The sequence below is a fragment of the Pangasianodon hypophthalmus genome, chromosome 8, assembly GCF_027358585.1.
Source record: "Pangasianodon hypophthalmus isolate fPanHyp1 chromosome 8, fPanHyp1.pri, whole genome shotgun sequence".
NCBI classification, from domain to species: domain Eukaryota; kingdom Metazoa; phylum Chordata; class Actinopteri; order Siluriformes; family Pangasiidae; genus Pangasianodon; species Pangasianodon hypophthalmus.
This window is the reverse complement of record NC_069717.1, coordinates 7,188,626-7,203,019: the sequence shown is the minus strand read 5'-3', so window position 1 is coordinate 7,203,019 and position 14,394 is coordinate 7,188,626. Positions and strand designations below refer to the sequence as shown.

General features: G+C 40.0%; 1 protein-coding gene across 1 annotated transcript; it reads left to right on the top strand.

The window, feature by feature from the left end:
- The first annotated feature begins 3,519 nt into the window (after positions 1 to 3,519).
- plk2b (polo-like kinase 2b (Drosophila)) lies at positions 3,520 to 9,646 on the top strand. The gene is made up of 14 exons (XM_026927848.3): positions 3,520 to 3,755; positions 3,859 to 3,966; positions 4,060 to 4,176; positions 4,432 to 4,561; positions 4,672 to 4,855; positions 5,092 to 5,290; positions 5,377 to 5,524; positions 5,612 to 5,706; positions 5,823 to 5,952; positions 6,084 to 6,164; positions 6,268 to 6,427; positions 7,812 to 7,941; positions 8,379 to 8,489; positions 8,927 to 9,646. The coding sequence occupies exons 1-14, from the start codon at positions 3,570 to 3,572 to the stop codon at positions 9,125 to 9,127; spliced, it is 1,980 nt and encodes a 659-aa protein (XP_026783649.1). The 5' UTR covers positions 3,520 to 3,569; the 3' UTR covers positions 9,128 to 9,646.
- Positions 9,647 to 14,394: the final 4,748 nt, after the last annotated feature.

Genomic DNA, 14,394 nt, shown 5'->3' with positions numbered 1-14,394 from the left:
AGTCAGTCAGGTACTAAAGTTTGCCACTGCGACAATGAGGGTCCAGGATGGACCAAATATAATAACTTAATAATAAATATAATTTGATAATGGTGAGTTGTGATTTTGACCATGGTGACACTTTTTAAAATATCTTTTTATCACTCTTTTTATAATCCCCTCTCTCAATCTTTGCAATATATCTTTTAACAGCAATCATAAACACACTGTATGCAATTAACTTTGCCTTTGTTTTTGGAAATGTATGAGATTTAATTCTGATTATTTGCTTTAAAACGAGATCTTGGAGGCTGCGGAGTATTTTAAAACTAGCCCAATTTGGCGATCCTATTATTAGCCAAACCAATGGAACATTGGCTTATATCTGTCAAATAGCAACATTTTCTTTAAATCTTGGGGCAGTCAAAATAGATAATAGATAATTAGTATTTCAAATTTAAAATGTATGGGATTGTGAATAAGGACCTTATGAATATTATACACTGTTTATATAAGCTAGTTTTCCTGTCCTCAGCAATTGTAGCTAGCATTGTGTTTACTTAAATAGCTAAATATTCAACAAGAAGAAAAAATGTTATCTTTCATTATTACTGGATAGCAGTGAAATAAGCTTTAGGCTATATCACTAATGTTGCAGATTGTTGATTCACAGATGATAGCACAAAATTTAGAATAATCCTATTTATTAACCCTAGTATAAATATATTTCCTATTGAAAGTAAATATGAAAGTTCTCAAGATCTGTGTGCGTGTGTGTGGGCGTGTTGTGTGTGTGTGTAGGCGTGTTGTGTGTGTGCTTGTGTGTGTGTGGTCTTTCAACATCTAGTGAAGGTAGTGGTGTTCAGCTTGAGATGCGTCATACAGTTGGCCAGGGACTGTGGGTTTAAGGAGAAAAACAGAAACTTGGTGACTAGCCATACAATTGTAATAATTGCACCTTATAGGGATATATATTCTTTATGTGCTGCACAATCTTGAAAGGGCTAGGGTATCCAGGCATCAGTCTTTACAGGATATCTGTGGGCCTCATCCCAAGTGTCTTCGCTTTTCTAAAATAACCCATACACTGCTAGTGCATCCATGGGCATTGCATTCCATAGAAATACCCTTATTATGGTTGGTATCCAGGTATGCATTGGAAAGGGGTGAAATTTGTGTGAATTCTGTTCAGGAGAGAAACTGTGATTGTTCTTCAGACCGGTCTGCACAGAAAGGTCTATTCATTTCATGATTTGACCAATCCCTTGGTTGGGTCTTTCTAATTGAACATCACCAGAGATGAGTCAAACCAAAACTCCTAATTTCTCCATGAATGATCTCAAGACTTGTGATATGTGTTAGGGATCCCTTTTTACCAAAATTTCAAAACATATGTAAGAACAAGAACTCAGGTGTTTCACAGGGTGTGAGTAGAGCTCTCAGTGGTTTTGAGAAATGGTCAATAACCATGAGGAGGATGTTATACTTGGGCAGGACAGCATGTCTAAAGCAGGCTATACAAGACCATGGGCATTGGGAAACCAGGAGTGCGAATAATTTGCCAGGTGCAAATATTCTAGGAATGTTGGCTTGAGCAAAGGAGGAGCATGACCTTACATAGCATTGAAAATCACATAAGATGAGTCTGCATGCTTTAGGATAAGAAGTTTCTAATAAAGTGTTGATAGAAGTTGTAGAAACCTAGAAATCTATGGAGATCCTTTATACAGTATGTAATGAAATGGGCCTTTTTTAGGTGGCCCTACATCACATTAACCACAAGGTGATGCTCTGTTGCTTCAGTTTAGTTCAGATTTGAGCAGAGCATTATGGGAGGACATAACTGAGAAGGACTGATATATGTGACAAGAAATACACTCAAGTTCAAAATTATTGTCACCCTTCAAGAATTTTGAACTTGAGTGTATTTCTTGTCAGATATATCAAATAAACTTAAAAAAAAGTAAAAAATTGGAAATACTTTTATACCTCTTCTCTAACATTACATGGCCTATCCAGGGTATATTTCCACCTCATGCCAGATACACCGCGACCGTGGACAGGATAAAGTGGCTACTGAAGATTAATGAATGAATGAATTGCACAACTTCAGGATATTGCATGTAAAAATGTGCTATACATCGCTATACAAAACTAGATTAGCCCCTTCTTTGACCACTTTTAAGTCTCTCCTAAAAACGTATCTGTTTTTCTTGGCTTATAAATAATCTTCTATTATGGTATTTGCCTGTTATTTTGTCTTCAAAATGTATATACTCTGCTCCTCTTGTCTTATTAATATATTTTCTTAGTCATTGTATTATTGGGGCTAGACCCTGTCTTAATTGTGTTTAGTGGTGCTGATTTCTTCATTTTATTTTACTCTGAACCTCTGTACAGCACTTTGGTCAGTCGTGTGGCTGTTTTTATATGTGCTATATAAATAAACTGAACTTGAACTTGAACAAAACATCATGCCCATGTGTTTGAACTTAAAATAACATTTATTGCATTTTAGTCATCAGGAAGAGGCAGCCATCTCTATCCATTCTATCCTTTCTATCCAGCTGTATGACTTGTTTTCAATCTCTGCGTTCTCTCTGTTGGCTCTTAGTTGCTGCCTAATGCTTGCCCGAAGCCTAGCCGAAGGCACTTTTCACACCCTGCTCTTGAGCGTGCTCTCTTCGAGTCTCGAGCATGACTTGACTGCACCCACCATCCCTCAAGGTACCAGGAAGACATGCGTCAAGACTGTTCGCTACACAGGCACCTAGGTGGTGGAATGAACTTTCCCTGGCTGTCTGAACAGCTGAGTCACTGGATGTCTTCGAACAAAAAACTGAACCATACCTCTTCCCCAGGCACTTATTCGAGTTGCATGAGGATCTGTTTTTTGATAGAGAATACAAAACACTTCTGTACGTTGCTACGGATAAGGGTGAATGCTACATAATGTAAATGTCATTTAAATTCATTTAATGTACTTGTTTTTTGGGGGCACTGTGGCTTCGTGGTGAGTACGTTTGCCTCGCAGTGGTTGGGGGTTCGATTCCTGCCTTCGCCCTCTGAGTGTGGAGTTTGCATGCTCTCCCTATGCTTCGGGGGTTTCCTCCAGTTTCTTCCCTAGTCCAAAGACATGCGCTGTAGGCTGACTGGCATCTCTAAAGTGTGTGTGCAGTTGTGCCCTGTGATGGGCTGGCACCCTGTCCAGGGTGTCCCCTGCCTTGTGCCCCAAGTCCCCTGGGATAGGCTCCAGGTTCCCGGTGACCCCGTGTAGGATAAGCGGTACAGAGAATGGATGGATACTTATTTTTGTTCATTTCCAATGAAGGGTCAGAATAATTCTGTTGAATAAAAAACTTTTTTTAAGAAAACGCATTTAAACGGGTTTATTGAAAACAGAAAAGTAGTAACACTTCAGAGAGTTCTGAACTGCTGTATAAAAAGCGCATGCGCGATGATGTCTTTGGTTATGACGTTAAATTAGTGTTTGCGTTGGGAGTCTAGACAGGAGGCGGAGTTCTGAGTATAAAACCGAGCGGCAAGAAGAGAGCCAGAGCCAGAGACAGACTCGGGGTCGTAGAAGAGTCATGGAGAGCCCGAGGAGCGTTTCTAACCAGCAGCCGACTAATAACGACAGGATGTGCGAGCATAACAAAGCGGGTGAGCAGCGGCGGAGGAAAGAGGAGCAGAGTGCCAACACTGCGGAGTTCTCCCGCATCATCACGGATCCCGCCACTGGGAAGTGTTACTGCCGCGGGAAAGTTCTGGGAAAGGTGCGGATTTACATCGCAGACAAGTCGCTCGCGTGACCTTTGGTGAAATGTTTGTTTTTGGTTTTGCTTTGCATTGTGTTTATTCATGCTGTGTGTGTCACAGGGAGGGTTTGCGAAATGCTACGAGCTGACTGACCTGTCCGCCGGAAAGGTGTTCGCGGCCAAAATCATCCCGCACGCGCGCGTCGCCAAACCGCACCAGCGCGAGAAGGTGAGCGAAGGCGCGCGCCCGTAGCTAGCTGTCAATCACCTGTGCTTCATGTCAAACCTCTGATCTAATGCACAGTGTTATGCTGTTTTGCAGATTAACAGGGAGATCGAGTTGCACAGAGGACTGAGCCACAAGCACATCGTGCATTTCTATCACCATTTTGAGGATAAAGATAACATCTATATCTTACTGGAGTACTGCAGCAGAAGAGTGAGTCATCCCCCCTCATCATGCCTGCTCTTAAAGATTACACCACATGCATATGTCTCCTTGGCACAGAAAAACAAGCAAACAAACAAACAAACAAACAAACAAACAAAACATCAGTGCCACATTCCTATTGAGAAATTTTAAGAAATGTTGGTTGGTGAGCAAGAATTTTTTTTTTAATGAAAGCAGTGGTAGCTGGATTGGCATGTGAATGTTTTACTAATGCATCTTTCTGTCAATTCTGTCTTTGTTCAGTCACTGGCACACATCCTGAAGGCACGCAAAGTGCTAACGGAGCCGGAAGTGAGGTACTACCTCAAGCAGACAGTGTCTGCTCTGAAATATCTGCACGATCAAGAGATCCTACATCGAGACCTCAAACTAGGTGCACAGCTCAATTCTGTAATAAATAATGAAAAATAACAGGCTTCTCACTGAAATCCTTGTAGATGCCATTCTGAAACTGGTGGTCAATTTTGTTTGTTTACTCCTTAGGGAACCTGTTTGTGAGTGACTCAATGGAGCTGAAGGTTGGAGATTTTGGGCTGGCTGCCAAACTGGAGCCAGTGACCAACAGGCGTAAGACGATCTGCGGCACACCGAATTACCTTTCTCCAGAGGTGCTGAATAAACAGGGTCATGGCTGGGAGTCAGACGTCTGGGCTCTGGGCTGTGTTATGTAAGTCCTCTATTGCTTTTACTCTACAACAAGCCAATGCACAATGGGAGCATTGTCCTGCAGGGCAGATTGAATCTAGTGCAGACCAGAATTGAGTTGCACATATTCCATTACATAACTGTGATTCACCAATAATGCATGAGCCAAAAAAAATGGTCTGATGATTGACGAAGCTGATGATAAATGAGTAATTGCACTTGAGTTTATCTGACCGATATTCACCCTTTTTCCTGCAGGTACACTCTGCTCCAGGGCAAACCTCCGTTTGAGACCAATAACCTAAAGGAGACATATCGCTGTATAAAAGAGGCTCGCTACTCTTTGCCTTCCTCCCTGTCGCTCCCAGCCAGGCAGCTCATTGCCAGCATGCTCTCCCGTGACCCAGCAGATCGCCCGCGGCTCGACGAGATTGCACAGCATGAGTTTCTCTTGCAGGTCAGTTGTTGTTTTGTGGAGTTTGTATCTACAATGCCGGATGGTTTTAGCAGTGAGATCTTAACTGGTGATTTCTGTCCACTCAGGGCTTCATGCCAGAGACACTGCCTGCCAGCTGCTGTCTCTCTGCTCCGGACTTCCACATCTCCAGCCCCGCCAAGAGCTTTTTCAGGAAGGCTGCCGCTGCCCTGTTTGGTGGGAAAAGAGACAAAGCCAAGTACTATGAGAATCTCAGTAAGTACTAGACTCATTTTTGCTAAGTATATGCAAATGTAACATAACATAGTAGCTCTTTAATTAAGACAGCCCTTCCACTTATAGATAAGACAGCCAAAGAAGATGACGACATCTACAAGCTCTGCCATGACCTCAAGACAACCTCTATTAATAAGCAGCCTGCCACACCATCCACAGAGGTGAGCAGGGGTTTCTCACTGTTCATTGAGAACACAGTGTATAGCAGAGGAGAACAGAGTGAATGACAATGATTTGCAGTCCTCACATTCCCTCTCTCTTCCTTTTGCCTTTTTAGGAAAGAGGGACTCCGTCACTACCGGCCGGAAAGCCTGTTTCCCAGGCAACAGTCACACAGCCTGAAGCCCGAGGCACCATCCTCATGATCGTCAGAGGCAGCCTCGGGAGCTACAGCAGCAGCAGTGAATGTAAGTGTGTGTGTGTGTGTGCGTGTGTGTGTGTGCGTGTGTGTCATCCATCAGTCAGACAACTGTCAGTAATTTTCCTGTCTCACAGCACTTCATTAGCAATGCTGATAGCATTCCCTTTTGATTTGTAGGTCTGGAGGACAATACAACAGGCTCTGTGGCAGAAGCCATTGCCAGTGTTTTACGAGGCTGCCTCGAGCACATGCCCACAGGTAGTTCAAACGCACACACTGTATACACAAATTCATAAAATCCATTCATAGTGGAAGGCAATTTAAATTCACATGTATATAACGATCCACTCTTCATCCACAGCTGAGAAATTACCCAAGGCTAGCGGATGTGGCAGCATGCAGTGGGTGACAAAGTGGGTGGATTATTCCAACAAATACGGCTTTGGTTATCAGCTGGCCGACAACACTGTGGGCGTCCTCTTCAACAGCGGAACGCACATGAGTCTCCTAGCTGACAAAACGTAGGTGCTAGGGCTTGTTCAGTCGCCAACTCAAATCAATTGATGTAATAAGTGCTGTTGTCAAGTGCTGAATGTCATTTGTGATTGTCACACAAGACATGACAATTACACAACAGACATGTTTTGAGGGATTTTGGTGGTAGACACACACTTGTTAGTTTCTGTTAGATAAATCTAGTGTAAGTATAAATGGCCTGAATGAATGGACATGTTGTGAAAACAATATCTTATATAGAAAATTACAGTGGTTTTAATAAGGACAAGGACTTGGGGTAAAGAACAACATTAAATTTCTGTATTAAAATCAAGTATGACAGATAGTTTGTTAGATAGGCAGGTAGTACGTAGGGTAGATGGGTAGTTAGGACGTTATGTGGATCAGTATGTATATAATTTGCTACATATTTAGGTGCTGTATATGCCATATGTAGGTAGGTAGGTATGTAATTAGGTTAGTTACATAGTTATATAGGTGCATAGATAGAGATTTAGTTTATGTAGGTGCATAGATAGGTAGATGTAGTAAGCTAATAAGGTTCTTAGGTAGGAAGATTCTCAAATAGCTAGACAGTTAGTAATTGGGTAGGTAGGTACTTGGATTGGTAGTTGGGTAGTTAGTAAGGTAAGGTAGGTAGTAAGTTATATTCTTAGGTATTTTGTAGGTAGTTATGTTCTTGAGTAAGTAGGTAGTAGGTACTCAAAGATTCTTAGGTACATAGACAACCCTAAATATTGTAGATAGTTTTGTAATTAGGCCAGTTACATACTTGAGTAGGTAAGTGTGTAGGTATTGTAAGTAGTTACATAATTAAGTAGTTAGATAGATAACTATCCATACTGATAGTTAGTTACATAGTTGGGTAAGTTGGTACATAGACAGGTAGTTAGTAAGCTAGGTTCCTAGGTAGTTAGCTAGGTAGGTGGGTATGTAGTTATACTCATATTGTAGGTAGTTATACTCAAGTATGTAGGTAGATAGGTAGTTACTAGGTAACTACTTAATTAATTATGTAGAGAGGTAGGGAGGTCAGTTGGAACTTTATTGATCTTGAGGGAAGTTGCATTGTTATAGCAACAGAAAAATATAAATATGTGAGGCACATGAGTACTCAGAAATAGGCAAAGTAGGTATCATCATCAAGTAATAGTACAAAATAATCCTTATTTAGATACATAGAAAGTGAAAACAACAGTGCAATGTAACAGTACAAGGCAAATGGTAAGGAACTGGTACCTTACTGCTACAAACAAGAAAGATCTTTTTAAGATCACATAGATACATAAATAACCTTGTCCTATCACTCAAATGATGCTATGTTCTTTAGGAGCCTGGTTTAATGTTCTCTCTGTGTGTTTCTTTCTATTATTTATCTTTCTTGAACAGGACTGTATTGCAGCATGCTGAGATGGGTCAGTGTGCTGTGATGTATACAACAGATGTTCCTGAGAACTGTGTGGGCCAGGTCACTATTCTCAAGTACTTCGCTCACTATATGGAAGAAAACCTCATGGATGTGAGTGGAAGTTAACCTACATTTACACTCTTTAAAATGTAAAAACCCTTAAACATGGAATCCTGATAGAATCAGGGACCACATAGAAATACTTGGTCTTCCAATTTCCAAAGGTTTTTTTTTTTTTTTTTTTTTTGCTTTAGTCTGAGGCATCATCCTTTGTTTCTGGTAGCTTGGACTGGTGATACTGAATGGTTCTAAAATTGAAGATGACTAACTATTTTAACCCAGGGCCTCAGAGAACTTTTGGCAGCAACCATTATTTCTGCATCTGTGTATAATTCTTCATTTATAATGTAAATATGTTTGGAAGGCTATTAATGAACTCTACTTAAAAATGTATACAGTAAAGTACTTTGGACAGCTGTAAGGGTGCTCTACTGAACTAAATGCATTTTGCTTGTTGTATTAACATTAACATTTCCTCTTGTCATTAGGGAGGTGATATGGTGATTGACACAGATGCTGAAAAGCCCAGACTCTATCTGCTGCAGTGGCTGAAGTCAGACCGGGCCCTGATGATGCTCTTCAATGATGGCACATTCCAGGTAATCAAAGAAACATTTTCAGACACATTCATACAGTGGTATCCAGGAAGCAACTCATTCCTATGGGTTTGTTGATTGCAAAGTTTGTAGCAGTAGTAACAACCTTTTCTTACAAATCTATTTATTGAATCACACTTCCTGATAATAAGTCCTTCAGATTTTTTATTTCTCCAACAGTTACTCTCTTCAGCATTTCACCTTCATTCAACATACAGTTCTACATGTAAAATTACCGCCTAGTCTCTTACTGTGTATTTTTCCTTCTACAAATACTGTGTACTGTTCTTGCCTTAAATAGTTGATCCGGTGAGCTTATTTTAAGATCAAGAAGAAACCTACGCACACAGTGGTATCACAGTGACTCACCACTGGCGTAACAATGCTCCACATCCTGTTTTAATTCCAGGATGACAAACTGTCTCTATTTCTCAAAACAGGTAAACTTCTACCATGACCACACCAAACTCATCCTGTGCACCCAGCAGGACGACTACCTCCTGACGTACATCAACGAGGAGCGAACATCCGCCACTTTCAAAATGAGTGCACTCCTGAGGGCCGGCTGCACATCGGAGCTGCGTAGCCGTATGGAATATGCACTCAACATGCTCCAGCAGAGATGCAAAAGAGAGCCATGAGACTCTGTGTGTCTCGCTGTGTGTGTGTGCGTGTGTGTGTGTTTGTGTGTGTGCGCAAGCACAAGAAAAATCTGTGAACTGAACACTGGCTAAAGCACAGAAGCAAACTGGAACTGTTAATTAGCGTGGAAGTGGTAATTAATGCTGAAAGACTGTTAGAGAATGTTTAATTGGGTAGAAATAGGTGCTGTGAAATGAAGATAGTGGAGGTTGTGGGGGAAGGAGAAATGAATGTAGCATTACGTTTTTAGAAAATGACCTACGAATAGAGAGACTGGGCTGGAACCAGGAGCTAGAGGAAGGTACCCAGGTTTGGAGAAACTCAGAGATGAAAAAGCATGGATTTAAAGCAAAAAAAAAAAGGTCTGTTGATGAGACTATTGTTTTTTGCATGTCAGTATGTGTATATGTGAGACCACTTCATTTGTTAGATATTAGCAAATATTTATGTAAATATTTATTTATTTATTTTTTATTAAATAAAAAAAATTGTTGCAGTGTAACTAAATGTTTCTTGGTTTCTACAGTATATAGTGTATAATGTAATGTACATAAAGCATCAGTCTTTATTTGACAACTTTTTTCCTGTAAAATTCAACACATAAGAGACTGACTGAACCCCAAACTGACTGAACTCCAAACAAGCTAAAGGAAAAAGGATGCTGTTCAAAAGTCATGTTTGAACTGTCTCATGGTCAAAAGCCTGTTAGCAACCATCATTATAACCATGACAACACAATGCAGTGTAAGAGAAAAAAATAAGCTGAATAACTGTCTAATTAAATAAATGTGACTCATTTTTAATTTAGATGCCTATCAAACTACAGTCATGTTTAGTAACGGTCATTGAGTTAATCATGTGACCTTTTATGGAAGTGATGTACTTAAATTGAGAAAATACTTTATCCTTATGCATGCAGGAAGAGGAGGATTAAAGCTTTAGCCTTCAGGATGATAATATATCATATATGCATATAATATTGGTTATGTAATCTACAATCTGTTATCTATATCTAATGGACTGGACTCTAGAGCAATAATTACTGCCACATTCATATTAACATAAGGTATCTTGTATACATGCTTTCAATAACTCTTTCAACTCATTTATTTAATTACTTAAGATCAGACAAAGCCAAGAAGCCACGGCAAAGGCATAAACTTTTACATTATTCGACCAGGAAAATGAGTAACAGCTCCACCTAATCTCACAATGTTGGCTTAGAGGCCCTGTAGCAAACAGCCAGACACATCTATCAGTCATTTCATGACATCAGGCATACGCAATTCCCTAAATATGCTCCAGTTGCTGATGAGTAAGATAATCATCATGGTTGATTCGAAATCCAGTGAAGTATTCCTTTACATTTCACTGAGGCTGCTTTCTACCATCGGCACCTCCTCATATACTCTAATAAATATTGTGATAATTCTCTTTGCCAACTTGCCAAGTGTTCTTTCTGATTAGGATTCCTCACTTCTTCTGTGTTTACGTATGACAGTTGTCCCACTTTCTGTCTTGCTGAGCCTTCAAACGGAAGAGATTGTCAGATGGTCTACAGGCCCACACACCATCAGTATGGATGGTTCAGTGAGATTCAGTGGCCTCGGAAAAATCTTTTCAACTCTGTTGAAGCCTGCCAACAGTTGTGTGGGTGTGTGTGTGTGAGAGAGCTACAGAAACAGAGGTAGAAGCATGGCCCATGTATATAACTGTGTGGGCTTCACCTTGCTCATCACATCAAGGACAGAAGAGGTCATGCAGTTTTTTCTCGATTTGCAAATACATGTGAAGACTGTGTTCATCCCAGCAGAGGAAAAAAATGAGGTAATGGGGGGTGTGGTGTAACCTCAAATGTTCATTCATCTACAGCCACTACTTTGGTAAATCCAGAGCCTATTCCTGGAAGACAAGGTGTAAGGTAGGAATACACTCTCGATCATAGAGGATCACATACTAATTCACACCTAGAGGAAATTTAGAGTAGCCACTGCTCCTACTGGCACATTACTGAAAAGTGAGAGGAAACCAAAGTACCTGAAAAACACCCACGCAGACACTCAGAGAATGTGAAACTCCATGCAGAGTTACGGACTGAGCCGTGAACACTAGTGCCGTGAGGTGGCAAATCCACCATATGAAAATGAAATGTTTCATATGTTAAAAACTACAGTATTCATTCATATTTGAAACCTTGCCAAACAACAGTTCATTTCAAAGCTGGAAAGCTGCATGAAGCCAAGGAAGTATGACTAGTCAGAAGGACGAAAAAGTCTTTGTTCTGGATTTGTTCAAAGAGGGAACATGCTTGTCTGCATATATGTTTTTTTTTTTTTTTTTTGCTCAAGCCCAAACTGACTCCATTGGCTATGAATAACTGTTTGATAGCTCTGAAAATGCTGCCCCCCCTACACACACAACGCCTCTTCGATAAGGTAGCAAACTGAGTTGACGTCAGCAGCAGTGGTTTCCTAAGCGACTCAGCAAGCAAACTGCTTTCACAGTTCTTTATGCGCACAGAGCAAAATCGTCATAATCATTAAGCTTTTCAGTTAACTGATTATTCAATAAAATGCCGTAATATTCCACAAGCAACAAGAGACCATGTGACTGTGTTATTTTTTCACATAGTTACAGAAACACACTCATCCAATACCAAGTATGGCTCTTCCTGAAATACTGGACTGGTATTGGATCAGATTTGAAATTTCATGATCTGATCCACTGATGTGCTTTATGCTGTTGACATACATGATGTGACACAGAAGCTTGCAGAAGACTGAGATTACTAAAAGGATGTCAGCATTAGATCTGCCCATTGGAGCAGAGTTATATTTCTCTTACACTTTTCTTTAAACAAACTAAAATAAATGCATTATATTTTTAATAGAAGTACTGTAACTTATAATGGACCGCCCTTTCTCATTTCCTGAGCAGCAGAATACGCTACTATAAAAGAGGAGGTTGAGAGTGTACTTTATGTTCTTCAGGCCCTCTGAGTTCCGACAGCTTTTCAAGAGTGCAAAAATCACGGAAGACATGTATTACCCACTACTGAAAAGGCCCTTCAGAAAGTACTATTTAATGACAATTTGATCAACATTTGAACACTCCTGCTACTTACACTGACTGACTCTACACTATCAGAACAAAAGATAATGTACAAGTATATATTTTATTCTCCAAAACCACAACAGTGTAATTGTACACGCAAAGGTAAAACAGTGGCTATAAGGTCTGATAATGTAACTTATACCACAACATTGAATTCTCGATTTTGAGCAGTCAAAAGGTGTTGATTAATTTTCTATAACAACTGCTCTGAGGGTAGTTCTGGCAGCAAGGCAAATCACAGGTTTATATGAATTAGCTCATTCTGTTTGTGTGGTAACAGCTAATTCATAGAGACTTGTATGGTGGACACGCTGCATAATCTAAGACTAATAATAATCAGATTAAAACACTGTTATTTAAGAAAGAAAAACATATTGTTATTTTAACTTTAAGGAAGGAGTCTCCAGAGTCAGTAGTTTCTTTAAATTTTCTGGCCAGGAAAGTCTTCATGACAGAGGACATTGCAGTCTGCAGTTTCTCAGTAACTTGAAAAGCTGCGTTTTTGTCTTTAAAAAGAATAGACAAAAAAACAGAAAAAACAGAGAGGCTGACGAGGGAATGACTGTTTATATCTGCTGTAAGTGATAACACGTATTTGATAACTTGATAACTCCTCATAACATTAGATGTAACTATAGACAAATGAACGACATGATTATTTTTAATAAATAAAAATTATAATCACTGGTAAATTGCTGTCAAAAACTCCAGATCCTTGGAGATAACAGGATAACAGGGTCAGCATTACGATATATAGTTAGCCATTACACATGATGAATTCTTATTGAATTTTCTTATAGCTCCCATTACAGGGTGGACATGTTATTGCTGATCTGCCAGAATAAAATGAGGAAAATTAGACATTAAATGTGGAGATAAAGTCATTGGAGGAACAGGATAGACAGGCTAAAAAACAGTTTTATTCTATACTCATTCTATGAGTTTTTTAACTAAACTGTATTATGTTTAACATGCGAGCTTTAATTGTTTGAGCTCATCGTGTATTGTTATTATAAATACCATGAGATGCACTCATTCAAAATATACAGCATCAGAGATACACTATATGGCCAAAAGTATGTGGACACCTGACTATCACACCCATATGTGGTTCTTCCCCAAACTTTTGCCACAAGGTTGGAAGCACACAATTGTCTAGAATGTCTTTGTATGCTGTAGCATTAAGATTTCCCTTCACTGGAACTAAGAGGCCCAAACCTGGAAAACATGGTTTTCTGACTGGAGTGGGAGAACTCAAGTGACCTGCACAGAGCCCTGATCTCAACCCCACTGAACACCTTTGGGATGAACTGGAACACTGACTGCACCCCTAGACCTGACCTCACAAATCCCCACAGCCACAATCCAAAATCTAGTGGAAAGTCTTCCCAGAAGAGTGGAGGTTATTATGACAGCAAAGGGGGACTACATCTGGAATAGGATGTTCAAAAACACATATGATTGTGATGGTCATGTGTCCACAAACCATGGGCCATATAGATCATTTAGATATAAACCAAGCCATTAAAAGCATCTGAGAAAGGGTCAGGATAATTCAGAAAACACCGGTCTTTTTATAAATCTGTTTCTCTAAATCTAGCTACACTCAAAGCAAGCAGGGTCCTGTTCAGGTTCCTCAAATATGGTGAAAGGCAATCAGAAGAACGAGTCAGTGTTTACATCATGAAGTTGTTGGCGCATATCCAAGTGGATATCCCTTGTTTTGTCAGTTGAATGGAAGAACAATAGTGTGAAAAGGAAGTCTGGTAACAGTGAGGCTTGACATAAAAAAGTGAACATTTCAACTGTGTGGGTGTGTTTTTGCTCTTGTTTTGACCGTAATCATATGGTAGGGTTAGGAAAAAGGTATTGAACCCATGCTGAAATTTGAAAGGCTACTTTAATTATATTTTTACAAATAAACTCCCAGGGTGGCAATTTGTCCTAATTCTGAATGGCAAAGGGGAATGAAATGTTAAAGAGTGAGAAGACTGAAGTACCTTCTTATGTGAAGCCTCACGTGAGGCTAAATCCACTTTTTATGAACTCAAGACTGATCACATGTCTATGTCCTATTGTTCATCATGCTTCTTTGAGCAGTATGGCTGGTGTGTTGTCTCACGCTTGTGGGCATGTGAGTGATTCATGCCCG

What these genes read in the sequence shown, in the direction of transcription:
- plk2b (XM_026927848.3), top strand. Translation starts at nt 3,570, where the DNA reads ATGGAGAGCCCGAGGAGCGTTTCTAACCAGCAGCCGACTAATAACGAC. An exon ending in AACCGCACCAGCGCGAGAAG is followed by an intron (nt 3,967 to 4,059) that starts GTGAGCGAAGGC and finishes GCTGTTTTGCAG; the next exon opens with ATTAACAGGGAGATCGAGTT. An exon ending in CTACAGCAGCAGCAGTGAAT is followed by an intron (nt 5,953 to 6,083) that starts GTAAGTGTGTGT and finishes TTTGATTTGTAG; the next exon opens with GTCTGGAGGACAATACAACA.